We start from the raw sequence: 25,487 nt of genomic DNA, 5'->3' as shown, positions 1-25,487 counted from the left end.
GACTAGAAGATGACTGATGAGTGATGACTCGGCACTCTGCCTGTCGTCGTCGGCCCACCCAGGATTAGTATCCGTAGGAGTAATGATCAAGATGACTTGTTTCTTCTTCCTCTTTGTAACCCAACTGCTAGTATTGTAGTAATACTTTTACAGGTAAGGTTATTTAGGCGGCTTTGCTTTCCCTTTTTTTTCTTCGATGCCACGTGGAAGTAAATAAACGGTACCTTACTTATTTTAGCTATTATTACTAGTACTAGTGGTAAGGGCAGTCCCAACCCAGACTCTACCATGGAGTCTAAGCCTCATATTTATTGTGTTTTGTTGATGTGGCAGTATATTTATAGAAGAGAGAAGGAGAGAAATCAAGACTCAAAGTCTTATTTAGACTCTAAGTCTTCACACAAATTTAGAATGAATGTGAGAGAGACAAGTGTGCCATATAAACCAAAGTAACACACTTTGCATTGAGAAGTATAATTTCTTGTGATGGAGTCTTTGAGGCTTAAACTCCACGAGTGGAGTCTCCATTAAGACTGCCCTAAGTACTAGTGTACACTGCAGCCACAGTCCAAATTAAATTAAATTCAAGCCCGTCAAGAAGAATGGCTCAGGTGGTGTTTAGATCCAAATACTAAAAATGTCAAAAAAATAATACTAAACTTTAGCACTATCTCATCATCTAGGTGGGATAAATATAATTTTAATCGAGGCTAAAAAATTTCAGCAAAATATATGAGACATCCAAAATACATCATCATTTATTATATCTTATAGGGATGGGATCTGCACGCACCCGTAAACGCGTGCAGACGAGTGTTGACTGAACATACTAATCAAGCAGTCCATCATGCAGTGCAGGAGACTGATAACTACCCTGCCCGCCTGCCTGCCTGCTGACATATACTACTAGTCATTAGTGGTAGGCCAGCTGAGGAGAGGGTAGGATGTTTATTTCACTAAAAGCAACTATAATAATAGGCTTAAAACCAAGACAGTCAGCAGTTTTACTGATTCGGAGGAGAGGAGAACTCTTGTTCTAGCATCAAATTTGACACGAAAGCATAGATATTTGTGGGTCTAAATAAAAATATATGCGAGAAAGAGTAAGAAAGAAAAGTAAAATATAGTACCACATAATAATAAAAATTGTTGTAAGAGACAAATATTGCATAATTTGGTTCGTATCACTCGATTTATAGCCAAGCACTTGGCTCTACTATTAACCATGCTCTAAAGTCAATTTTAATGGAGATTTCAGGAGGCATTACTAAATATTATACAAAGAGAGAGGAGGGGGAGTTTTATAGGATGTGAAAGGAGTTTCATCACTATAGAACTCATCTTGCACAATTACCTCATTTTTAGTCTTGATAAGTTATGCTATAAAACTATGCACTCGGAGTGGCCTAATCAATCATCACTAGTACGCATGCATAAAGATGCAGCGCTTTCTGCCGCAGAGGATTGGAGCCACAGCGTGCTCATTTCATTACGGGCGCTGAGCTTTTTGACCGACTGAAAAGTTAGCTTGGCCTCCTGGCGTGGAAGAAGCAGCAGCAGCAGGCCAGCCGCCGGCGTGTTAGGACTAACTAGGAGCTGCTGCCGGCGCCGTCTGGTTTTGAATAGTCCCTCTCCGAGGCTCCTACTTGCAACCAACTCACGCTCACCCACTGACGACTGACTGTGCATGTACTTCGAGCTGATCCATCATAGACCATGCCGATCCTACGTACTAACAATAAAGGAGGAATGGATCAATGCAAGATCCATCATAGATAGATCATAGATAAAATCATGCACCAGAGCTAGCTAGTTCTGCCTTTCAGGGATCATGCATGCATCCATCTGATCCATCCTAAACAAGGGAAAAGGGTGATGCAAGTTGCAAGAGGCCCGTGCATGCCAACTGCAACTGCAATGACCTTATCCCTACTCGACACAAAATTAAAGGGAGGAGCTAGCCTTGTTGCAACAAAAAGAATAGGGGACCAAAACCAAAAAAGGCCGGGTCCCCCTGCTATAGTACTAGACAGCAGCATGCATTTGTCTGCTCCATCCAGTCCACGGTTTTCTCCATCTGTTTATTAAACAGGGGCCGCGACTCCTGGTTTTATTATTTGACTTAAATTGGTGACATTTACATGCACATTCGATCCTTTTTAGTTCAAGCATTTATACTATTTATTTAAAATGGAATCTTATTTTTTTAAAAAAAATAGTACAAATATTACACCAATTAAAGGGACTTTGTTTGAGCAGCAGCCAATCGTACTAGCTAGTCCATGCATGCATGCGGCTTGTTTGGATCGAGACCTTGCACGTCTGGGAGCGCTGTCTGGCCCAGGCAGCTTTGCCCAGGCTCCAACCTGTGCCCTGCAGTAGCCTAGTTAGAATCCAAGGATCTATCTAGTCTAGTATGAATGGTTAGGCTGGTGGGCGTGCGTAGCAAGGAAGAGGACGCATTCAGTTTGGCAGCTAAAGCTTTTTTCCCCCTTCTTCCAAAGAAAGGCAGCTAAAGCTTTGTAATGCGTAGACTGGATGGATCTGACGGAGTTTGGCACATGCATGCAGCATTTTTCTCCCATCCCTTTTGCATACCATACCCTACGCCTTTCTCTTCCGGGGTCCGATTGGCGCTTTGCTACCATATAGCTCGCAGGAGCCCAAGTTGGAGGAGCCACAGTTTAAGTTTCATCTTATTTATTTATTTCTAGTCTTTTTAGATCTCAATTTCTGTTCTGGCTCCTCGCTGCAAGGTAGAATAGAATATTGCAAAACAGCATCGCTAAGCAAAGAGCAGAGGCGACACTACGTTGTCGTTGCCTAGTGCACATGCCCGATGGTGAAAAAGAAAGTGCCTACTTTTAACTAAATTTTATTTACCAGCAAAGAGGCTCTCGATAATCGTCGTCTTGTAGCTCTTTGCCAACCAAAAAGTTACCTGTCCGGTCCCTCGGTCTTTTCTCACTACTCAGCACATATCATGACTAGATGCACCCATAGATCTGATCTGATCGACCATGGATACATACGATATTCACTCTGTTCGGCAGCTCCAGTAGCATCTTCTCTCACACCGCTCCAGCACCAACTTACAGCCACCAGCCAGCCGATAGTATTTTTCTCTCATACCACTCCAGCCACCAGCTCTATCTCCAACCCAGCGAACACAATGATTCTTTCTCCATATACATGGCATGTCACGAGTGCGAAAACAAATCGAAATGGCCGCAAACGACAAGCCTGCGCTGCGTTGGGCTGGGCTCAGAGGACGTGCGGATCAAGATCAATAGCCTCGCCGCGTGTACCTAATCACGACGCTGCCACTACTGACTGTACATACGAGTACTAACTAGTTCAGTGGCACAGCTGTAAAACCCTTCGAATCCCAGGCCCGACTCTTTCTATACTATATACTACTACTAGCTAGCACCGAAAGCAAGCCAAGTTTGAAAACCAAACCAAACCAAACCCCCAGCAAAACCTTTACTCACTCAGTTCTCCTCTAGCCTCAATCCAATCTTACCTCGCCCATTCCTCTTTCCTCTCTCTCGCAAGCTGTGCGCTGCGCTGCGCTGTGCTCCACTCGCATCGCACCACTGCGCCCGCGCCGCCAAATCTAGGGTTTGGTTTCATGCTCCCCCAAGGCAAGAGGCAAGGGTCCCTGCTTGCTGCTTTCGATTCTGGTCTCTTGTGCCGTTGCATTGCAGAGATCCCGCCCGCCCTTGAGGCCACCCAGCTGATCTCAACAACCGGAGCGCGGCGGGATGGCGGCGCCGGGCCGGAGGGCCGACATGTCCCCCTCCTCGCCCTCGCCGTCTCCGGCCGCCCCGCCCTCCTCCGGGAGGCGCCTCCTGCGCACGCAGACCGTCGGCAACCTCGGAGAGTCCATCTTCGACAGCGAGGTCGTCCCCTCCTCGCTCGTAGAGATTGCGCCCATCCTCCGTGTCGCCAACGAGGTCGAGGCCACCAACCCGAGAGTCGCATACCTCTGTAAGCTAAGCAATCACACCATTCCATTTCCATATGGAGTATCATCATCCTTGTATTGTATATATGCTCCTCGCTGCTCTCCTCCGATCCATCGCTCTCACCCCCCGCAGGCCGCTTCTACGCCTTCGAGAAGGCTCACCGCCTCGACCCTACTTCAAGTGGTCGTGGTGTTCGACAGTTCAAGACAGCACTTCTCCAAAGGCTTGAGAGGGTACTCTACTACACTACACTAGTATATTTTAGGGACATATATTCTCTCTTCCTCTTTAACTGTAATCTTTACTCTTAGATACAATACCAGATGCTCCACGACTTTTACATAATTATATATGTCCAATTCTGTAGGAGAACGATCCCACATTGAAGGGAAGGGTGCACCAGAGCGATGCCAGAGAGATGCAGCGTTTCTACCGTGAATACTACAAGAAGTACATCCAAGCACTTCAAAACGCTGCTGACAAGGCTGATCGGTCAGGCATTCGCTTTACTGCTATGCTACCCGCTCACTCCTTGCTGCTCCTTCCTTGACACTCTGCCTTCTCCTTCAGTGCCCTGCTCACTAAAGCATACCAAACGGCTGCTGTCTTGTTTGAGGTCTTGAAAGCCGTTAACGTCTCACAGTCTGTTGAAGTCGATCAAGCGGTACGCAAATCATTTCCAGTGTCACACTGGATCCTTAGTTGCCCATCATATGCATCAGCTTTCCCATGCATCTTTTCTGCTTCTAACTTGTGCTACACAGATTTTGGATACACACAACAAAGTTGAGGAGAAGAAAAAGCTCTATGTTCCTTACAATATTCTTCCTCTTGACCCTGAGAGTACCGGTCAAGCTATTATGCGTTACCCAGAGGTTTTCATCCATCTCTTTTTCCTCATTGGATTGCAAAATACTCTCATATAGTTGAATTAAATCTTTAGCAAGTAAGCTATTTATAAATTTTGTGTTCCTCATGATTATATAGATTCAAGCAGCTGTCTACGCTCTCCGAAATATTAGAGGCCTGCCATGGCCAAAGGACCATGAGAAGAAGCCTGATGAGAAGACCACCGGCAAAGATCTTCTTGACTGGCTCCAGGCAATGTTTGGGTTTCAGGTAATTGAGCAGCAGCAGCAACAACAACAACATAGCCTTTTTTCCCAAGCAAGTTGGGGTAGGCTAGAGATGAAACCCGAAAGAAATAAGTTCAAGGTTCAGGCACATTGATAGCTAGTCTCCAAGCGCTCCTATCCAAAGCTATCTCTTTAGAGATATTTCAATCCTTAATGTCTCTCTTAACCGACTTATCCCACGTCAGTTTAGGTCTACCTCTACCCCTCTTTACAGTATCGACCCGCTCAAGAATCCCACTACGCACCGGCGCCTCAGGAGGCCTTCGTTGGACATGTCCAAACCATCTCAGCCGATGCTGGGTAAATTTCTCCTCAATTGGTGCCACCCCGACCCTATCCCGAATAACTTCGTTCCGGACTCTATCCCTCCTTATGTGCCCGCAAAACCACCGCAACATCCGCATCTCTGCTACACTCAGTTGTTGTACATGTCGCCTTTTTGTAGGCCAACATTCAGCACCGTATAACATCGCCGGACGAATTGCTGTCCTATAGAACTTGACTTTTAGCTTTTGTGGCACCCTCTTGTCACAAAGGATGCCAGAAGCTTGCCGCCATTTCAACCAGCCAGCTGAAATTCTATGCCTAACATCTTCATCAATGTCGCCATCCTTTTGTAGTACCGATCCTAAATACCGAAAAGTATCCTTCTGGACCACCACTTGCCCATCTATACTAACGTCTCCCCCCTCATGCCTAGTCGCGCTGAAATCGCACATCATGTGCTCGGTCTTGGTCCTACTAAGTTTGAACTTTTTCGACTCTAACGTGCGTCTCCACAGCTCTAACTTCCTATTAACCCCTGCCCTACTCTCGTCAACTAGCACCACATCATTAGCAAAGAGCATACACCAAGGGATCTCACCTTGTATATCCCTCGTGACCTCATCTATCACTAAAGCAAATAAATAAGGGCTCAATGCTGACTCCTGGTGTAGGCCTATGTTAATAGGAAAGTCAGTGGTGTTGCCATCACATGTCCGGACAAACGTCGTCGCATCTTTGTACATATCCTTAATGAGGGTAATGTACTTAGTTGGGACTTTGTGCTTCTCCAAGGCCCACCACATGACATTTGTCGGTACTTTATCATATGCCTTCTCAAGGTCAATGAAGACCATGTGCAAGTCTTTTTTCTGCTCCCTATATCTCTCCATCAATTGTCGTATTAAGAAAATCGCCTCCATGGTTGACCTTCCAGAACCCAAATTGGTTTTGGGTCACACTTGTCACTCTTCTTAGGCGATGCTCGATAACCCTCTCCCAAAGCTTCATCGTATGGCTCATCAGCTTAATCCCACGATAGTTAGTACAACTTTGAACATCGCCCTTGTTTTTGAAGATAGGTACTAATATACTTCTTCTCTATTCTTCCGGCATCTTGTTTGACCGAAAAATGAGATTAAAAAGCTTAGTTAACCATACTATTGCTCTATCTCCTAGGCATCTCCACACCTCAATGGGGATACCATCAGAGCCCATCGATAGGGACAAATTTGTTTTTGACAATCATTTTGCTGTGGCGTACATTGCTTTGAAAATATGCTCCGTCTAACTGCAAGACTCTCTTACCAGAAAGATAATGTGTCCAACCAAAGGGAACATCTGATACTGTTACTTGCAAATGTGCACATAAGGAAAATACCAAAAGCTGACCAACAGCCGAAGGTGAACATTTAACCCCCTTCCCCCCCCTGTTTGAAGCTTTGGGTGTAACGAGACGACCCTTTCTTTGGGTTATCCCCCATTTTCATACTAATGATACGATGATGTTCCATTTTCAGTTAGATGACCAAGCTCTGGATGCTGTAATGAAGAAGCTATTTAAGAATTATAAGAAGTGGTGCAAGTACCTTGGCCGGAAAAGCAGTTTATGGTAGGCTCCCAGCAATTATGAAATGTATAGCAATCACTTGAACTGATTTTCTTGTAGCTATGGTTGCATTCGTTTTCTTTTTAATTTTTTAATTTGTTGACTGTCACAACATTTCATCCGTAAAGTTGCTCCCGCCTGAAAGGGTTACTGCATCACTTTTTGCTTCTCTAAAGTTAGCTAAATGATTGCCAGGTTGCCAACTATCCAACAGGAAGTACAGCAGCGTAAGCTTCTTTACATGGGTCTCTACCTGCTGATTTGGGGCGAGGCGGCTAATTTGAGATTCATGCCAGAATGTCTTTGTTACATCTACCACCATGTAAGATGTGTTCTTTTATTCTGGATTTACTTTCATATTCATATATTATTCTTCATATTAGAAAATAACAACAGCAATAACCTAGCTGCATATGTTAAAGCATTTAATGTTTTGTGTACTCAATGGGAAATGGTTATGTGCTGGCATAAAGATTTGTTTACAAGTTCTAATCCTGGTGAGACCGTCCTGATAAAGGCTCCTTTGCCATCTTAACAGATGGCTTTTGAACTCTACGGCATGTTGGCTGGAAATGTGAGCCCAATGACTGGTGAAAATGTTAAGCCAGCATATGGTGGTGAAGAAGAAGCATTCTTGATGAAAGTTGTGACTCCAATATACAAAGTCATAGAGAAGGTATATCATTTGCAGATTTAGTTAAATGTTATCGTACATTCATTTTGAAATCTGATCAGTTTTCTTAACAGGAAGCAGAAAGGAGCAAGACTATAAAATCAAAACACTCACATTGGAGAAACTATGATGATCTAAATGAGTACTTTTGGTAAGTGATGATTGAACTGAATTGGTACTTTCCAGTTTTGTGCTTCAAATTGTAAAGAAAGCCAAATCATTCCTATATTGCTTGTCAGGTCAGTAGATTGTTTCCGGCTAGGATGGCCTATGAGGGCTGATGCTGATTTTTTCAAGACTCCCAAGGATGCATATCCTAATCGTCTGAATGGAGTAGGTTCCTGATCATCTTAATGTTTCCATACTTCTATCTTGCCAGTTTGTAACTTATTTATTATCTCATCTTTTGTACAATATTCATTATCGTAACTAATTGACAATACAATTTACTGGTCAGGTGCTGCATGCTATTTTTGTTCTTTTTTCTGGTAGATACACTCATTTTAGCTATATGTTCCTTTTGATATGTGATATTACATGAGCTAGATCTAGATGTGATCTACTGGCTCTGCATGCCTTGTACCTTGTATGTTATATTGCTTAGCTTGCAATAAAGATATGTGAATGTTATGTCTATTGTTTCCTCCCAACATAAAACAAGCAAGAAGTGGAGTTTGGACTACCAATCCTATTTATACCCACCTTTTTGGTTATGATCCAGGAGAACACATCTGTGGGTAGCGTTCATTGGATGGGAAAGGTTAATTTTGTGGAGATACGTTCATTTTGGCACATATTTCGTAGTTTCGACAGAATGTGGATCTTCTTGATTCTATCCTTACAGGTTAGTTGCTCTTTCTTAAGCACTTTCACTCTGTTACAGTTCTCTGCATCTCTCAGTTTGCTAACCATTGCCATCCCTTCAGTTCCCTATATTTCTGATGGTATTTGGTTTTAATATAGGCCATGATTATACTTGCTTGGAATGGTGGCACACCAAGCGATATCTTTGATGCAGGAGTGTTTAAGCAGGTTTTGAGCATATTTATTACTGCTGCAGTTTTGAAGTTGGGTCAAGGTATTTGGTCCTTAATCCATCATTTCTCCCTCGTCCTGTTTCCATATTTTTCAACCAGGGAGCTCAGTAGTTGTTGCAGAACTTTGATATGCCAATCTAATTAGAAGGTTTCATGTTTCTAGTGCTCTTTGTGATAAAAACAACATGAACGTGGTCAGGCTATTCTTTTCATTGAGATACCCTGATCCTACTTGTAGACAAGTGTGGGAGAGAATAATGGATGTATTCCTCCAAACCCTAGAAGGGTGGGATATATAGTTCCTATACATGGGCCTCTATACATGGGCTTAGTATACACCAACACCCCCCGTAGTCTGAACTACCGGCGCAGCGGTGTTCAAGACTGGACAACAAGAAAGCTAACACCCCCCCGTAGTCTGAACTACCGACGCAGTGGTGTTCAAGACTGGATAAGAAGAAAGTACAAAGGGCAAATACCCCCCACAGCCACAACTAGCCACCGGCTATGTTGAGGCTGGAGCGAAATTCCGAGAAGGTCGAGGAGGTCAATCTCTTGGTGAAGATGTCAGCAAACTGGGAGGTGGTCGGGACATGGAGTACCCGAACATCGCCGATGACGACTCTGCAGCGCACGAAGTGTAGGTCGATCTCCACATGCTTCGTCCGCTGATGCTGGACGGGGTTGGTGGAGAGATACACGGTGCTGACGTTGTCGCAGTAGACGAGCGTGCTCTTGGCGAGCGGGCTGTGGAGCTCCGCCACGCCGTTAGTGACAGTCCGGTACTCCGCCTCAGCACTGGAGCGGGAGACAACCGGCTGCCGCTTGGACGACCAGGAGACCAGGTTGCCGCCCAGGAAGACGGCGTAGCCAGAAGTGGAGCGACGAGTGTCCGGGCAGCCAGCTTGCAGTGCCAGCTTAGCAGAGGACGAGCGGTGAAGCACCAGGCCGAGGTCCACAGTGCCACGGACGTAGCGGAGGAGACGCTTCAGCGCAGCAAGGTGTGACTCCCGAGGATCATGCATATGGAGACAGACCTGCTGAACAGCGTAGGTGAGGTCCGGCCTGGTGAAGGTGAGGTACTGCAAAGCGCCAGCCAGACTTCGGTAGCCAGCAGGATCAGCCACCGGATCACCCAGATCAGCAGACAGCTTCGCCTGAGTGTCGACAGGAGTGGAGCAGGGCTTGCAATCAGTCATCCCAGCCCGCTCCACAATATCGAGTGCGTACTGCCGCTAGTGAAGGAGGAGACCAGACGGGCAAAGCTCAACAGTGACGCCCAAGAAGTGGTGGAGCTGACCCAGATCTTTCATAGCAAACTCCTGCTGCAGAGAGGAGATGACACTCTGAAGCAACCACTGACTGGAGGCTGTGAGCACAATGTCATCGACATAGAGCAGCAGATATGCAGTCTCGTCCCCACGGCGGTAGATGAAGAGAGACGTGTCAGACTTGGCCTCGGTGAACCCCAATGTCAGCAAGAACGTGGCGAACCGAGAGTACCAAGCCCGAGGAGCCTGCTTCAGACCATAGAGAGACTTGTTGAGCCGGCAGACCATATCCAGACGACTCGAGTCCACAAATCCCGCTAGCTGAGAGCAGTAGACAGTCTTTGACAGAGTGCCGTGAAGAAACGCATTCTTCACGTCCAGCTGGTGCACAGGCCAAGAGCGCGAGAGCGCAAGCGAGAGGACCGTGCGCACCGTAGCGGGCTTCACGACTGGACTGAAGGTCTCATCATAGTCCACACCAGGTCGCTGAGTGAACCCCCGGAGAACCCAGCGAGCCTTGTAGCGCTCCAGTGTGCCATCAGCCCGACGCTTATGTGTTCAGATCCACTTGCCAGTCACCACATTGCAACCAGACGCACGCGGCACGAGGTCCCACGTCTGGTTGGCAAGAAGAGCCGCGTACTCCTCTTCCATAGCGCGACGCCAGCGAGGATCCGCCAAGACATCGCGGACAGAGGAGGGTACCGGAGAGACTCGTGGCTCTCCCTCGGTGGCGGAGAGAGTCGCGGCCTGAGACGCCATCTGCCGAGTCACCATGGGATGGATATGCCGAGGATCTCGATGGATGACTGGCGGGTGGTACACCTCCGGCTTGGCTCGAGAGGGAGCCGCCGGAGTAGGAGGCGGCGCCGAACGACGCCGGTACACCTGCACCGGCTGAGCGTACCGCGCAGGTGCAGGGGAAGGCACCGGGGCCGCGCGTGGCGCAGCGGGAGACACCGGGTTAGCGCGCGGCACGACCGGAGGTCCGGGGGCCGCGCGAGGCGCGACCGCGGATACCGGGGCCGCGCTCAGCGCAGCAGGGATCACCGGAAGCGGTGGCGGTGCGCCGGGAAAACCTGCAGGGAAAGGACAAACAGGTAACGGTGGCTGAACCACCGGGTCAGTCGGAAACAGAGACTCCAGCTCGGGGTCGGGAGGAGTGGAGGAGGTGGAGTAGGGGAAATCCGACGAGTCGGGAGATCAGGACGCGGCGAGAGGTGTGGTCAAAGCATCGGTACCCCTTGTGGTCAGGGGAGTAACCGAGGAACACACAACGAGTCGAGCGGGGCGCCAGCTTGTGAGAAGCGGTGGCGGAGGTGTTAGGGTAACACGCACACCCGTTGACCTGAAGGTGGTCGTAGCAGGAGAAGCAGTGGACGGAAGGCGGTTGAGCAGGTAGGTGGCAGTGTGGAGGCTCTCAGCCCAGAAGCGCGGGGGTAGAGAGGACTGGATCAGAAGGGTGCGCACGACGTCGTTCGTCATGCGAATCATCCGCTCAGCCTTGCCGTTCTGAGGAGAGGTATACGGACAAGACATACGCAGCTGAACACCCCGAGAGAGGAAGAAGGAACGGGAGGTGGAGTTATCGAACTCCCGCCCGTTGTCACACTGGACGGCCTTAACGGTGAGGCCGAACTGAGTGGACACCCAGGCAAAGAAGTGGAGGAGAGTGGGAAGGTCTCAGACTTGGCGAGCAAAGGGAAAGTCCAAGAGTAATGAGAAAAATCATCAACAATGACCAGATAATATTTATAGCCAGACATATTGAGTACAGGAGATGTCCACAGGTCACAGTGAATAAGATCAAAAGCATGCGCAGCATGCGAAGAAGAAGAAAACGGAAGTCTAACATGACGACCTAACTGACACGCATGACAGAGGTGCTCAGCAGGAGCCCTAGTACATGAAACATCGGTACTACGACTGAGCTGAGCCAAAACATCGCGGCCGGGGTGACCAAGCCGGCGGTGCCAGGTGGTGGAAGAAGGCGTCACGGCAAGAGCAGTAGACGAAGAAAAAGTCGAAGACGGAGCAGCGGAAGCAGGAAGCCGAAGAGTGTAAAGGGGCCCCGGGCTGTTACATCTGAGGAGCGGACGCCGGGAAGCTGAATCCTTCACAGTAAGACCAGAAGAGTCAAATTCGATAGAACAGGAGTTGTCAGCAGTAAACTGGCGAATGGAAAGAAGGTTATGAACCATTTGAGGAGCAACAAGAACATTAGGAAGACGAGGAGCAGAACCCACGGCGGTGACAGGAAGGCAAGACTCATCACCAACCATGATAGAAGAAGGATGGAGGGGTGTGGGGGTCGGCGATCCACTCGGTGCTGATCGGCGTCGTCAGTCCCATGGTGCTAAAGGACTGCGCCAGAGCGGCCTGGTCCCACCCCCAGGACAGGTTGGCGGCAGGCTGAGCTGAGCGGGCGGGGTCCAGTACGGCGCAGAGAGGGGAGCAGCACCGGTGAACATGGCCGCCGGTTGGAGCTGAGGACGAGGTCCCCCTCCCGGACCCTGGAACGGCCACATCGAGATGCGCCCTAACCATGGGTTGCTGAAGGATGTCCAGGGCGTACCTCCAGGGGCAGAAGCGGGAGTCGGAGCCGGAGCCGGCGGAGTCGGTGCGCCTCGACGGCCCCCACCGGTACCGGTACCCCCTGAAACAGAGCCACCAGTGCCGCCGCCGCCGTCCACGGCCCCCCCCCCCACCTCCGGTCTGCCCGGCGGGAGCAGCACCAAGGAGAGAGGTGGCAGGGGCGGCGGGGGAAGCCGGTGGAGCAGCGACGAGCGCGGTGGAGGTGGACGAGGGCGATCCGGGCACGAGACCCCTGGTGATCTCATCGAGGGCGAGGTCGTCCCGGACTTGCAGGAAGGAGGGGAAGGGCCTCTGGCGGGCGATCCAGCTCTTCAGGTGTTCATAGGTGCTGCTTAGGCCGCGCAGGACATTGAGCACCAAGACCCGATCGGACACCGGATCCCCGAGGTCGTGAAGAGCATCGGCCATGCCCTTCATCCGCCGGCAGTACTCACCAACGGAGAGGTCCCCCTGCACGAAAGTGCGGAAGGTGGCGTCGAGATAGAGGGCGCGGTACTCGGCGTTGCCGAGGAACTGCCCCTCGAGCGCCACCCAAGCCTGCCGCGCGGTGCCTCCGTGGGTCCTGACGAGGTCCTGAAGATCTAGGGAGATGGTCCCGAAGATCCAGGTCATGGCGACACTGTCGAGGCGCAGCCACGCCACGTCCTGCGCCTCGATCGGCGTGTCGAGGAGGACGTGGTCGTCGAGGGCATAGCGGCGGAGGGCGAGCAGGACCTGGTCCCGCCAGCGTCCGTAGGAGGGGGTCGAGGAGGACGGTGACCAGGGCCCTGATGTTCTGGACGACCATGGGGTCGGTCGGGTCGTACTGGGCTCCAGATCCAGCGGGCGGGGCCTGGTGGGAGGAAGAGGCGCCGGGCTCGGGGACGATGGGCTGGCCGGAGGAGACGCGGAGGAAGTGCTCTGCCTCGGCCACCCGGAGAGCAGAGGCTTAGGCCGCGGCGCGCGCGCTCGTGCTCCCAGGCGAGGGCAGCCACGCGAACCCGCTCCTGGGCTGCCGAAGCCGCCGACTTGGCGGCGAGGAGGGCCGCGGCGAGAGCGGCGTCGGCCGCGGGCGACATCCCGAGCCCGGTCCATGCGGCATCGAGCGCGGCGTCGGTGGCGGGCAATGCCCGCGTCGACAGCGGCACGGTGGGCCGCAACGGCGGTGGCGGGATCCTGCAGCAGCGGCAGCGCGGCCTGCAGAGCGGCCGGTGGCGGCGTCCAGGTTGGGCTGCTGTAGGGGCGCCAGCAGCGCCTGCAGGAGCGGCGGCGGTGCCTGCAGGGGCGGCTCGGGCCCCGGAGGCGGAGGGGGCGCGGGATCGGGCCCGCCCCCGCCTGCCACAGCCCCCGCGGCCCGCGGGCAGAGGAGCAGTGGCGGCAAGGGCGGCGGCTGGAGGAGGCCCGGCCGCGACCCCCGCGCCCCCGCCACGGCGGCGTAGGTTGGCCGGGCGGCGGCGCCCTGGGCAGGGAGGGAGGTGGCGGCGCCCAGGACAGGGGATGGGAGGGAGGTGGCGGCGCCCAGGTCAGGGAGAGGTGGCGGCGCCCAGAGCAGCAGAGGAGGGGAAGGGAGGGAAGGAGGAGAGAAACCCCGGCGGCCATGGTGCTCTGGCTAGAGGAGGAAGAGAAGGCTAGCTGATGCCATGTAGACAAGTGTGGGAGAGGATAATGGATGTATTCCTTCAAACCCTAGAAGGGTGGGATATATAGTTCCTATACATGGGCCTCTAGATGAGCCTCTATACATGGGCTCAATATACACCAACACTACTTCACTGTGTTTTCGCTACCTGCTATTTGTTTTTGCCAGCTACAAAATTCTGGCAGCCTTAGCTCTCTCTTCCTCTGTTTCTTGACTGGCAATTTGTAACATGACACTGAATGGTCATATATTTAACTGCATCGCTTTGTGGAGAGTAGCACTTTATCTTCATTTGCATGTATATTTCTTACATTCAGGTTGAGTTTTATCATAAATTTAAATCAACCTGCTATTCGTTTAACAGCTATCCTGGACATTGTATTTAGCTGGAAAGCAAGAAGAAGCATGTCATTTGCCGTGAAGCTGCGATATGTCTTGAAGTTAATATCAGCTGCTGCCTGGGTTGTGATTTTACCTGTAACTTATGCATATACCTGGGAGAATCCTACTGGTCTTGCAAGAACAATAAAAAGGTGGCTTGGTGATGGTCAGAATCAACCATCTTTGTACATTTTGGCTGTTGTGATATATTTGGCCCCAAACATGCTTGCCTCCATGCTATTTCTTTTCCCATTCCTGAGAAGGTTCCTAGAAAGTTCAAATGTTAAGGTCATAATGTTCATGATGTGGTGGTCTCAGGTAGCTTTTGTCCTTGTGTTTCTTCTTGTATTTAGATTGTTTAGGTTGTCAATTTCATTTTAATGAGATCCTATGTTTATGTGCAGCCGCGATTATTTGTCGGCAGAGGAATGCATGAAGGTGCATTCTCCCTCTTCAAGTATGTTAACAAATTAGCTCATCTTCGCATTGTCTTCTTTTAGTGTTGCATCTTTTCTAGTTACTGATCATTGTTGTCCTGATAGGTATACCATGTTTTGGGTTCTTCTTTTAGCAATGAAGTTGACAGTAAGCTTCTATATCGAGGTAAAGTTTCATTTCTTCCATCTTGTTTATTGTACCTTTATATGTAGATGTTTCATTTTGGTATCCTTGAATATGAAGTTCGTGCCATCATTATTAAAGAACAAAATAAACTAAAATGTCTGACAGCTTGGACGATGATTTTTTCGAAGTTTATTTTATTGCGGAATGCGGATTTGACCATTATGGAATTGTTGATGTGGAAATCAGAATGTCATATCATGTTTGCTGCAATTGTGGTTCTGGCGTTGAAGTGCGAGTTGGTGATTGCTGATCTTTTTTCACGAAAGCTTTTGGTTTTGCCTGAATTTTTACGGAACTCAATATATATTTCTTCAGTCATACAGTAACATTCCAACAGGAGCCATTCCTTTGTCTTGAATGTATAAAATTTTAACACATCATTGAGCAACAGCACCTTGTTTGTACATGCCAAAAGCTGCCAAATGGTTGACTTATTATCCATTTGTTTGTGTATTCAATATGGTGCAGCCGTGCGGGCAATAAGTCATCTACTGCTGCTGTTCATTCATTTCTTTGCTGTCTTGTTGTAGATCAAGCCTCTAGTACAGCCGACCAAAGACATAATGAGGGAACCGATTAGGACGTTCCAGTGGCACGAGTTTTTTCCTCATGGTATTTATTCTGAAATTTCCTATGGTATATTTTGGATTTATTTTTGCATTCTTACTTATGTTTAATTTGCAGGAAACAACAACATTGGTGTTGTTATTGCACTTTGGGCTCCAATAATTCTGGTGTGTCTTGGCTTCTCTCGTCCCATTCAAAAAGGAATTCATTTGACTAATGTGCTGAGCCTTGTTATTTAAATTATCCAGGTATATTTCATGGACACACAAATTTGGTATGCACTTTTCTCTACATTGATTGGTGGTATCTACGGGGCTTATCGCCGTCTTGGTGAGGTTAGTAATATATTTATGTATTTTGCTTCATTGCACAATGCCATGGATCATTATTTATCACATGAGGAACTTATCTTAGACTCTTTGGTCAACAAAATCAGATAAGGACACTAGGAATGTTGAGATCTCGCTTTGAATCTTTGCCTGTGGCCTTCAATGAGCGCTTGATCCCTTCTGATACAAACAAAAGCAAAGGTTTCCGGGCCGCTTTTTCCAGGAAACCCAAGGTATTCATTTCTAGTGTGAAACTTAGCTTTATCAGTAGATTATTATTTATTAGCATATCTCTGCTAAACGAACAATATTTTTCCTGATATACTTTGGTTTTTAGGCTTCTGGTGATGAAAAAGAGGAAGAGAAAAGAGCTGCAAGATTTGCTCAAATGTGGAACCTAATTATTACAAGTTTCCGTGAAGAAGATCTCATAGATAACAGGGAGATGGATTTACTACTTGTTCCGTATTGTAAAGATCGTGAATTGAATATATTCCAGTGGCCTCCATTCCTACTCGCTAGCAAAGTAACACTTTTGATCACTCTGTATTTTCTCTAATTACTATGTTTGTGGATTCAGGAGTTAATTGTTTATTTACTGTGCTGTAGATTCCAATAGCGTTGGATATGGCAGCAGACAGTGGTGGAAAAGACCGTGACCTGACGAAGAGGATGGGATCAGATCCATACTTTTCCTATGCTATCAGAGAATGCTATGCTTCCTTTAAAAACATCATCAATACTTTAGTGTTGGGACAGCGTGAGAAAATGTATGTTTTGTCTTATCAGGATTGTTATTTGGGTCGCATGATAGATCTTATCTTGGCCGAATGCAACATTGCACCAAACCTAATCTAATACAAATTGTGCTTGAATCACCGTCTCCAGTTAAAAAAGAATGAAGCTCTGATGAATTGCAAAATTTGAAATCTGAGTCTCTAATTTGTCCTCAACTGTCATGCACGCAGCTTCTGAGCATGTTTGACACTAATGTCAGCCATTCAATAGGTGGTTCCTTGAACCCTTAACTAATTTTAATTCAGCACAAACAATGGTATTACAGCGCTCCACTCACCATGTTGTTGATCTGGATGTGCTGAGACTCTAAATGAGTAGCTTTATTTGAATCTAGGGGTGATCTTGTCCCATATCAGAAGGGAAAAGAGGAGGGTTGGGGGTGGTTAGCCTGGCATATCTAGGGAACCTACATGTTTTGTTATCTGCTAAACTGAAGCTCCTTATGGTGCTTATTTCAGTGTCATAAAAGAGATTTTTGATGTCGTGGATAAGCACATAGCAGAGGAAACCCTGATAAAGGATCTGAATATGAGGAGCCTTCCTGCACTGAGCAAGAAGTTTATTGACTTGCTCGAGTTACTGGTATAAATAAGACTTGCCGTCATTGTTCTAGATTGTGCTAACAAAAGGATAGCTTCACACTGCATCTATTTTTTTGTATTACAGCAAAAGAACAAAGAAGAAGACTTGGGTCAAGTTGTCATTTTGTTTCAAGATATGCTTGAGGTGGTCACAAGGGATATAATGGAGGAAGAGCAGCTCGGCGGGTGAGTTTAGTTTCTGCTGTAATCCATGATACTCTTCAAATAGAATAATACAGTTTTTGTCATGGTATCTGGTAATTTTTGGAACTGGTCGTCTGATCTCCCAACCTTTTGTGGTCGCTCGTTCTTCCAGAATGTTGGAGTCCATACATGGCGGAAATAATAGAAAACATGTAGGAATGACAACACTAGATCAGCAAGATCAGTTGTTTGCTAAAGCTATTAGATTCCCCATGGAGGAATCAGATGCATGGACTGAAAAGGTTTGACTTTCAGCCCTTTAATTTTCTTAATAACAGAGATTCTGGCATGATGATTTTGTCCTTCATGCTATAATTAAAAATATTATATACATTTCAGATAAAGAGGCTCCACCTTCTGCTAACTGTGAAGGAGTCTGCTATGGATGTCCCTACAAACCTTGATGCTAGAAGGCGAATATCATTCTTTGCAAATTCTCTCTTTATGGAGATGCCAAATGCTCCTAAAGTGCGGAATATGTTACCCTTCTCGTAAGTTATTGCTCATTTTTTGTGTGTGTATCTGCTATGCTCTGATTCAGTAACTTATGTTCTTCTCCAACCTTGTTTGTTAAAGATTGATCATTATATTACTTCATTACTTTCTGGTGTCTGTGGAGTTTTCCTAGTCAATATCATGTATTGTCTACCGTGATTCTTTCATAACTGTCCGAAATGATTTTGATATTTGGCCATTTTTGGTTTGAACTGCAATATCCTTGATTATTTGTTTCATCTGGGCAACCCTGATTATTTATTCTCTCTTGCATATATTTGTTTCTGCATCTTTTTTTTTTGAATACATGCGAGCTGTTGTCCAGTCACTTTTGCAAATGTTATATTTCCTGCAATGATTTCTATACCGCAGTGTCTTGACTCCTTATTACAAGGAAGATGTTTTGTTCTCCTCACAAAATCTAGAAGAACCAAATGAGGATGGAGTTTCCATCCTTTTCTACCTACAGAAGATCTACCCAGGTTATTTCTCCCTTCTGTAGCATTTTCCTTGGATTGATGTTGACGTGAATTCTTTTGGTTTTGTTCTCTGATGTCCTTTGAGAAACTGACACTGCAACATTACATTTGTTAACCTTTTTGAAGATGAATGGAAAAATTTCCTTGAAAGAGTGGACCGAAAGAGTGAAGAGGAGCTCCGTGAGGATGAAGGATTGGAAGAGGAGCTTCGTCTTTGGGCATCATATAGGGGACAGACATTGACAAGAACTGGTATGTTATCTCTCTTGTGCGACCTGGATTCGTATAGTTTTCTCTTGAAAAAATTAAATATGTATTGTATTCATTTATTTTCGTGGTTGCTACTGTTGTCTACACAGTAAGGGGGATGATGTACTACCGAAAAGCTTTGGAACTTCAGGCTTTTCTTGATATGGCCCAAGATGATGGTATGTCTAATGGCTCAGTCTTGTGCTATTGTTCTGAATACCTTTTTTGTATGTGCTGACTTCTCTTCCTTGTCCATTAGATCTTATGGAAGGTTACAGAGCAACTGAACTGATGTCTGAGGACTCACAATTAATGACACAATGCAAGGCCATAGCTGACATGAAGTTTACATATGTTGTCTCATGCCAGCAATATGGAATCCAGAAACGGTCTGGCGAACCTTGTGCACATGACATTTTGAGGCTAATGACAACGTGAGTTTCATTGAAAAGTTCTGGATAAATGCTAGAGTAGAAGTGGATATTTATTCTATTTGCTACTTTGCTTCATTTTCAAATTCTACGCTCATATATGAAAAGAAACCTTGTGGTATCGTAATAATTTTGCTTTTGCATGCATTCATAATGTTTATTGATCTAGAATAGTCACAGCATGGCACTATCTTTAGTTTGATAGAGAGTTTATTTATTAAAATATTTTGTTTTATAATCGCTATAATGGAATAAATACAGGCAACACTTCGCAGGGCACATTGTAGTTATTTATGGCAGTAGGACACATTACTCCTTTATGGTGTCAAACTCTTAGTTTATTTGCTGTCTAGGTACGTCATGTGTTGTATGATGGCACTGAAGTAACAGAATGGGCATTTTGACAGATATCCATCACTGCGGGTTGCCTATATTGATGAAGTTGAAGCACGTAGTCAAGATAGGAACAAGAAGGTTGAAAAGGTTTACTACTCAGCATTAGTGAAGGCTTCTGTTACAAAACCTAATGAGCCTGGTCAGAGTCTTGATCAGGTAATGAAAAAAAATGTTTTGTTAATTTGGTATTCCTTGGGTGAAATTTGCTGAGGATTTATCTTGCTTGATACTCGGCCTATTCTGGTGATATATGGACCCCCCCTCGTCCCAAAGTCATGTAGCCCTGAAGAACTTTGGTGATGTATAATTATTTATTTGAAATGCTTGTTGTAACTGTGAGTGCAGATGTTGGAATTGTTCTATGTGCAATCTAGAAAACTTCAATACTTTTAGATGAAATATCCAATTGAAAGTGACCTTTTCCTTCTTTGGAAGTAAAGGCTTCTCATAGCCATAGTAGTCCAAGATGCATTGCACTTACTTGTCATCTATATTTCCTCTGTAGGTAATCTACAAGATAAAACTGCCAGGTAATGCTATTCTTGGTGAAGGAAAGCCAGAAAATCAGAACCACGCAATCATATTCACTCGAGGCGAGTGTCTCCAAACTATAGATATGAATCAGGTACAGCTCTGTCCACTTTAAGGTTTTAGGAAATTATTTTTGCGCATTTTTTCATTTGCTTATGTCGATTTGTCATGGCAGGAACACTATATGGAGGAGGCTTTGAAGATGAGGAATCTTTTGCAAGAGTTTGAGGAGAAACACGATGGTGTGAGATACCCATCGATACTTGGTGTTAGAGAACACATATTTACTGGCAGGTAATGTTCCATGTTCTACTTTTATGAATTATGATTAAATTATGCACCTATGTGGCTATGCCAACTTCTTGGACTATTTTGAGCTATATTTTGTATATTTCTGTCTATCCTACTGCAGTTAATTTTTTGCTTAATTTGTGCAGTGTTTCATCCCTTGCGTGGTTCATGTCAAATCAGGAGACTAGTTTTGTGACTATTGGACAACGTGTACTTGCCAATCCACTGAGGTATTCATCTGAGATCAATCGTGCATTTGCTGTTTGATGTTGTGCAGTCTATCGATTCAAATTGTGTTAATCTCTGAGTTGTTTGAACCATCTGCTTGGTATATTTGTTCTCCCCAAGGTTACTAGTACTTGACTGAAACTTGACTTTAAATTCCAAAAGAGTTTTTTTTTTTTTTTTTTTTTTTGCGGTTCTTGGCATTGACATTCTTTTCCTTAACATCTCTTTGCCCAGGGTTCGATTTCATTATGGCCATCCTGATATCTTCGATCGCCTTTTCCACCTTACACGGGGTGGTGTGAGTAAAGCATCCAAAATTATCAATCTTAGCGAGGACATATTTGCAGGTACTGAACTTTTGCAATTGCTGCTTGACTTAGTAAATCTTGAACTGTTCTAGTTATACTGTGGCCTCTTATGTTCCTTTATGACGCAGGATTCAATTCCACACTGCGTGAAGGCAATGTTACTCATCATGAGTACATGCAAGTTGGCAAGGGAAGGGATGTGGGTCTTAATCAAATATCTCTATTTGAGGCAAAGATAGCAAATGGTAATGGCGAACAGACAATGAGCCGTGACATCTATCGGCTGGGTCACCGCTTTGATTTCTTCAGAATGCTATCCTGTTACTATACAACAATTGGTTTCTACTTCAGTACAATGGTATTTTGCTGACCTGAACTTATCACTTTCATAGCCATTCATTGGTTAACCCTTAACCTTTCCGGTATTTCTGTTTGAACTTAGATTACAGTGTGGACCGTATATGTTTTCCTCTATGGGCGGTTATATCTTGTCCTCAGTGGACTTGATGAAGCACTGGCTACTGGAAGGAGGTTTCTGCACAATGCGCCTCTCCAGGTTGCTCTTGCATCAGAGTCTTTTGTGCAACTTGGATTTTTGATGGCACTACCCATGATGATGGAAATCGGTCTGGAGAGAGGATTCAGAACAGCATTGAGTGACTTTGTACTAATGCAACTCCAGTTGGCATCTGTTTTCTTCACGTTTTCACTTGGGACCAAAACTCATTACTATGGAAGGACATTACTCCATGGAGGAGCTGAATATAGAGCCACTGGACGTGGATTTGTGGTGTTCCACGCCAAATTTGCTGACAACTATCGGCTTTATTCCCGAAGCCATTTTGTCAAGGGTATCGAGCTGATGATCTTGCTAGTTGTGTATGAAATATTTGGGCAGTCATATAGAGGGGCTATAACATACATCTTCATCACCATCTCTATGTGGTTCATGGTGGGCACTTGGCTCTTTGCACCATTCTTGTTCAATCCTTCTGGATTTGAGTGGCAGAAGATTGTGGATGACTGGACTGATTGGCACAAGTGGATCAGCAATCGTGGAGGTATTGGTGTAGCGCCAGAGAAAAGTTGGGAGTCATGGTGGGACAAAGAGCAGGAGCCTCTTCGGCACTCTGGGAAGCGTGGTACTATTGTAGAGATACTGCTTGCTTTGCGTTTCTTCATCTACCAGTATGGACTTGTGTATCATTTGAATATAACAAAGAAGATAACCAAGGATACCCACAGTGTGTTGGTAATTTACTTATCTTATTTGGCAAATGAAAGGTGGTTTCATCTGTTTATGCTGCCCCGGGGTTTCTAACTAATGAACTTTTGCAGGTCTATTGTTTCTCATGGGTTGTAATTTTTGTCATCTTACTCGTTATGAAGGTAATATTACATTTTAAGGCTTCTTCTGTTAACTGTGGTACTCATCAGTACTCATTGAATTCGTTGTGATAATGCATAGTATAACTTTCTTAGCTCTTGAAATGCTAGAATCAAATAAAATGCTTTCTTTAAAAACTGTCTCTGATTTAGCTGGTCTGGCTAGCTGGAGCACTCAGTAATTGTGTTTTCTTTTCCAGACTGTTTCAGTGGGCAGGAGAAGATTCAGTGCAGAGTTCCAGCTTGTGTTCCGGTTGATAAAGGGTCTCATATTTATAACATTTACGTCCATTGTGATAATCTTGATAGCAATCCCTGGCATGACGGTTCTGGACATCTTTGTCTGCATCCTTGCGTTCATGCCAACCGGATGGGGTTTGCTCCTGGTTAGTGCCTGAACATGTTCTCTCTTTCCGCTGTCCCTTTAATTTCCATGCCTAATTAATATATCTGTTTATTCTTGTTTTGCAGATTGCCCAAGCAATCAGGCCTGTGATTCAAAAGATCGGGCTCTGGGGATCCATCAAGGCTCTTGCGCGGGGCTACGAGATCCTGATGGGGCTCCTCCTGTTCACACCCATTGCCTTCCTTGCTTGGTTCCCATTCGTGTCCGAATTCCAGACAAGGATGCTGTTCAACCAGGCCTTCAGTAGAGGTCTGCAGATCTCCCGTATCCTTGGAGGGCACAAGAAAGACCGAGCGACCCGGAACAAGGAGTAGAGAACTAGAGATGCAAGGTTAACCTTATGCCGACAGTAGAAGCTATTCCTTCCTTTTACCCGCCCATCGAATGGCAGCTTACAGTTCAAAAAAAAAAAATCGAATGGCAGCTATCTAGAGAATAGGGTGTAGTGGGGAGTATGGTGCAATAGGCTAGTAGCAAGCATTTTCAGATTTAAGTGTATCTACCTGTAGGATTAGCAGAAGAGTTTTACCCTTGCATCTAGTAGTATTATGTATAGCTGTATGCTGCTAAGCAAGGTGCCTGTAGTCTGTTCTGGATTGGGCATTTGAGATTTCGATGTGACGATGGGTTTGACTTTGGCATGGTATCTAAGCAGATGTTGATTGTCTATGGTTCATGTATTGTGCTCGATGCACCATATTCTCAACTTTAGGGTGCACTGTCTCTGGTAGGAGTATGGGAAGGAAGGAGAGGCTCGAAGCGAAATTGGTTGTTGGTTGCTTTTTTTTTTTTAATACGGGTTGTTGGTTGCTTGGATGGGCATGGGTTGGCATGGATTGATTGCTGACCAGGTAACAAAAACAGCGGAGCAAAGCCTATGACTATGCATGAGATGAGGTGGCTCCTAACTTGCATTGAGCGTCCACCTATTTTCTTTCCCTTCCTGCAAGTTTGACATGCTTAATGCTCGTTGGCGGCCAAGAATCTGAAGGTCGGACAGTACGAAACGACCATGACAAGATGACAAGGTTGAACAGCACAAGTTTTGACCTGCAGCTTAATCTACTGGTGGATTTCGAGAGCAAGGAGAATAAAGATTTGGGTGGGACATGCATACACTTAATTGTTTGCTTGAAATTACTACCGCAAGCACTAAGGTTGTTTCATTTGTAAAAAGGAAATAATAATACTCATTCAGGAAAGGTAGAGCAATCTCCCAATAAATATCTCCTAATAAGTATTATTGGGATATTCTTATACTACTTTCATAGGTTATTGGGGGAGATGTTTTTACAGTTCTCCAATAATCTCATCCCAATGCAACTAACGTATTGGGAGAGCTAATTTTTTCTTTTATTTGAAGGGAGTTGGACGAAATGTTGGAACCACCCAATAATTATTAAAGAAATAAAGAAGTACTGAAAAACCGGAGCATATCTTTTCTTGATATTAAGAGTTTGTTGGAAACGGAGGCTCTGTTTGGTTTAGTAGCGCTAGATTATTATAGTAAATTTTGACCATTAATTAGAGATATTAAATAAAGACAATTTACAAAACTAACTCCACGACGCGCTACTTCGCGAGATAAATCTAACGAGACCTTTGTCCGCATAATTAGAAAATAGTTACTGTAGTATTACTGTAGCAAATCATGAATTAATTAGGCTCATTAAATTCGTCTCGTAAAGTTATACTCATATGTGAAAAAGTTTTGTGAATAAACTCTGTTTAGTACTTTATACATGTAAAATTCTCTTGTAGCGCTAGGTGTGTCAGCGCGAACCAAACAGAGCCACTTAAGGAGTATATTATGTTTTGTTGGTGGACATCAAACCTAACCTGCACGGAGAAGGGGATGGAAGCATCTCGGCTATGTTTAGTTGCAAAATCTTTCTCTCCAAACTTCACTATTCACCTATCACATCAAATCTTTTGCCTCATGCATGGAGTACTAAATGTAGGTAAATAAAAAAACTAATTGCATAGTTTTGATGTACGTTGCGAGACGAATCTTTTGAGCCTAGTTAGCCTATGGTAGGACAATATTTACCATAAACAAACAAAAAATGCTACAATGTGCTACAGAATCCGATGTGACCCTTTTTACCACCTTTTTGCGGATCTAAACACAGCCCTGGAAACGACTAGTCCTACAGCTACAGCTATGCGCTACACTCTGCGACATCCGGGTCAAACAAGCGAACAAAAGGAAATCTCTTATTTTAATAATATGGAGTTAGTTGGGCTTTGAGATACAAATGGATATCCATAGGTGTTTTTGGATTTGTCATTGTAGTTCATTTCTCTCCTAAATTAACTACATAGCATATCATTTTAATTTATTTTATTAAATTTTGGGTCGACCCAGTAACCAAAAAAAATGGGACTTACATACCTAGTTGGGCTTGTCGAGCAGCCGACGAGCGCGGAGCCCTCGTCGCGACCTGCTCGCCGCTCACACCATATCGCCCTGATAGCTCCGTACTCTGATCGCCAGGTTTTAAACACCGCGTATATCCCCTGTGTTCCCGGGTTGGCTTGGCTGGATTCTTGTGATTTGGGAGGGAATAAATCTCGACAAAAGACGACAAAAGAAGGCAAGATATGATTAACAAAATAAGGCAAGATA

At 45.7% G+C, this 25,487-nt stretch overlaps 1 protein-coding gene across 2 annotated transcripts; it reads left to right on the top strand.

The window, feature by feature from the left end:
* Nucleotides 1-3,445: 3,445 nt before the first annotated feature.
* LOC120704561 (callose synthase 3-like) lies at nucleotides 3,446-23,534 on the top strand. 2 transcript variants are annotated; one of them, XM_039989001.1, is made up of 41 exons: nucleotides 3,446-3,993; nucleotides 4,104-4,204; nucleotides 4,339-4,463; nucleotides 4,542-4,635; nucleotides 4,736-4,846; nucleotides 4,959-5,090; nucleotides 6,683-6,775; nucleotides 6,892-6,983; nucleotides 7,176-7,302; nucleotides 7,519-7,656; nucleotides 7,728-7,804; nucleotides 7,893-7,986; nucleotides 8,375-8,497; nucleotides 8,617-8,731; nucleotides 14,539-14,873; nucleotides 14,960-15,012; nucleotides 15,098-15,158; nucleotides 15,710-15,791; nucleotides 15,864-15,913; nucleotides 15,995-16,081; nucleotides 16,183-16,308; nucleotides 16,413-16,601; nucleotides 16,685-16,845; nucleotides 17,332-17,455; nucleotides 17,540-17,640; nucleotides 17,771-17,900; nucleotides 17,998-18,149; nucleotides 18,526-18,635; nucleotides 18,759-18,884; nucleotides 18,992-19,060; nucleotides 19,141-19,315; nucleotides 19,720-19,864; nucleotides 20,214-20,333; nucleotides 20,415-20,533; nucleotides 20,677-20,760; nucleotides 20,993-21,105; nucleotides 21,195-21,424; nucleotides 21,509-22,318; nucleotides 22,405-22,455; nucleotides 22,653-22,838; nucleotides 22,924-23,534. In XM_039989001.1, exons 1-41 carry the CDS (start codon nucleotides 3,768-3,770, stop codon nucleotides 23,170-23,172), a joined length of 5,886 nt encoding a protein of 1,961 aa, XP_039844935.1. In that variant the 5' UTR covers nucleotides 3,446-3,767; the 3' UTR covers nucleotides 23,173-23,534. The 2 variants fall into 2 exon arrangements, with proteins under 2 accessions (XP_039844935.1, XP_039844937.1); XM_039989003.1 differs by lacking the exon at nucleotides 6,683-6,775 and having other exon boundaries at nucleotides 3,482-3,993; nucleotides 22,924-23,172.
* Nucleotides 23,535-25,487: the final 1,953 nt, after the last annotated feature.

This window comes from Panicum virgatum, chromosome 4K (assembly GCF_016808335.1).
Source record: "Panicum virgatum strain AP13 chromosome 4K, P.virgatum_v5, whole genome shotgun sequence".
In the NCBI taxonomy this organism is placed as follows: domain Eukaryota; kingdom Viridiplantae; phylum Streptophyta; class Magnoliopsida; order Poales; family Poaceae; genus Panicum; species Panicum virgatum.
The sequence above is the reverse complement of the archived record's forward strand: the minus strand, read 5'-3'. Positions and strand labels throughout refer to the sequence as shown.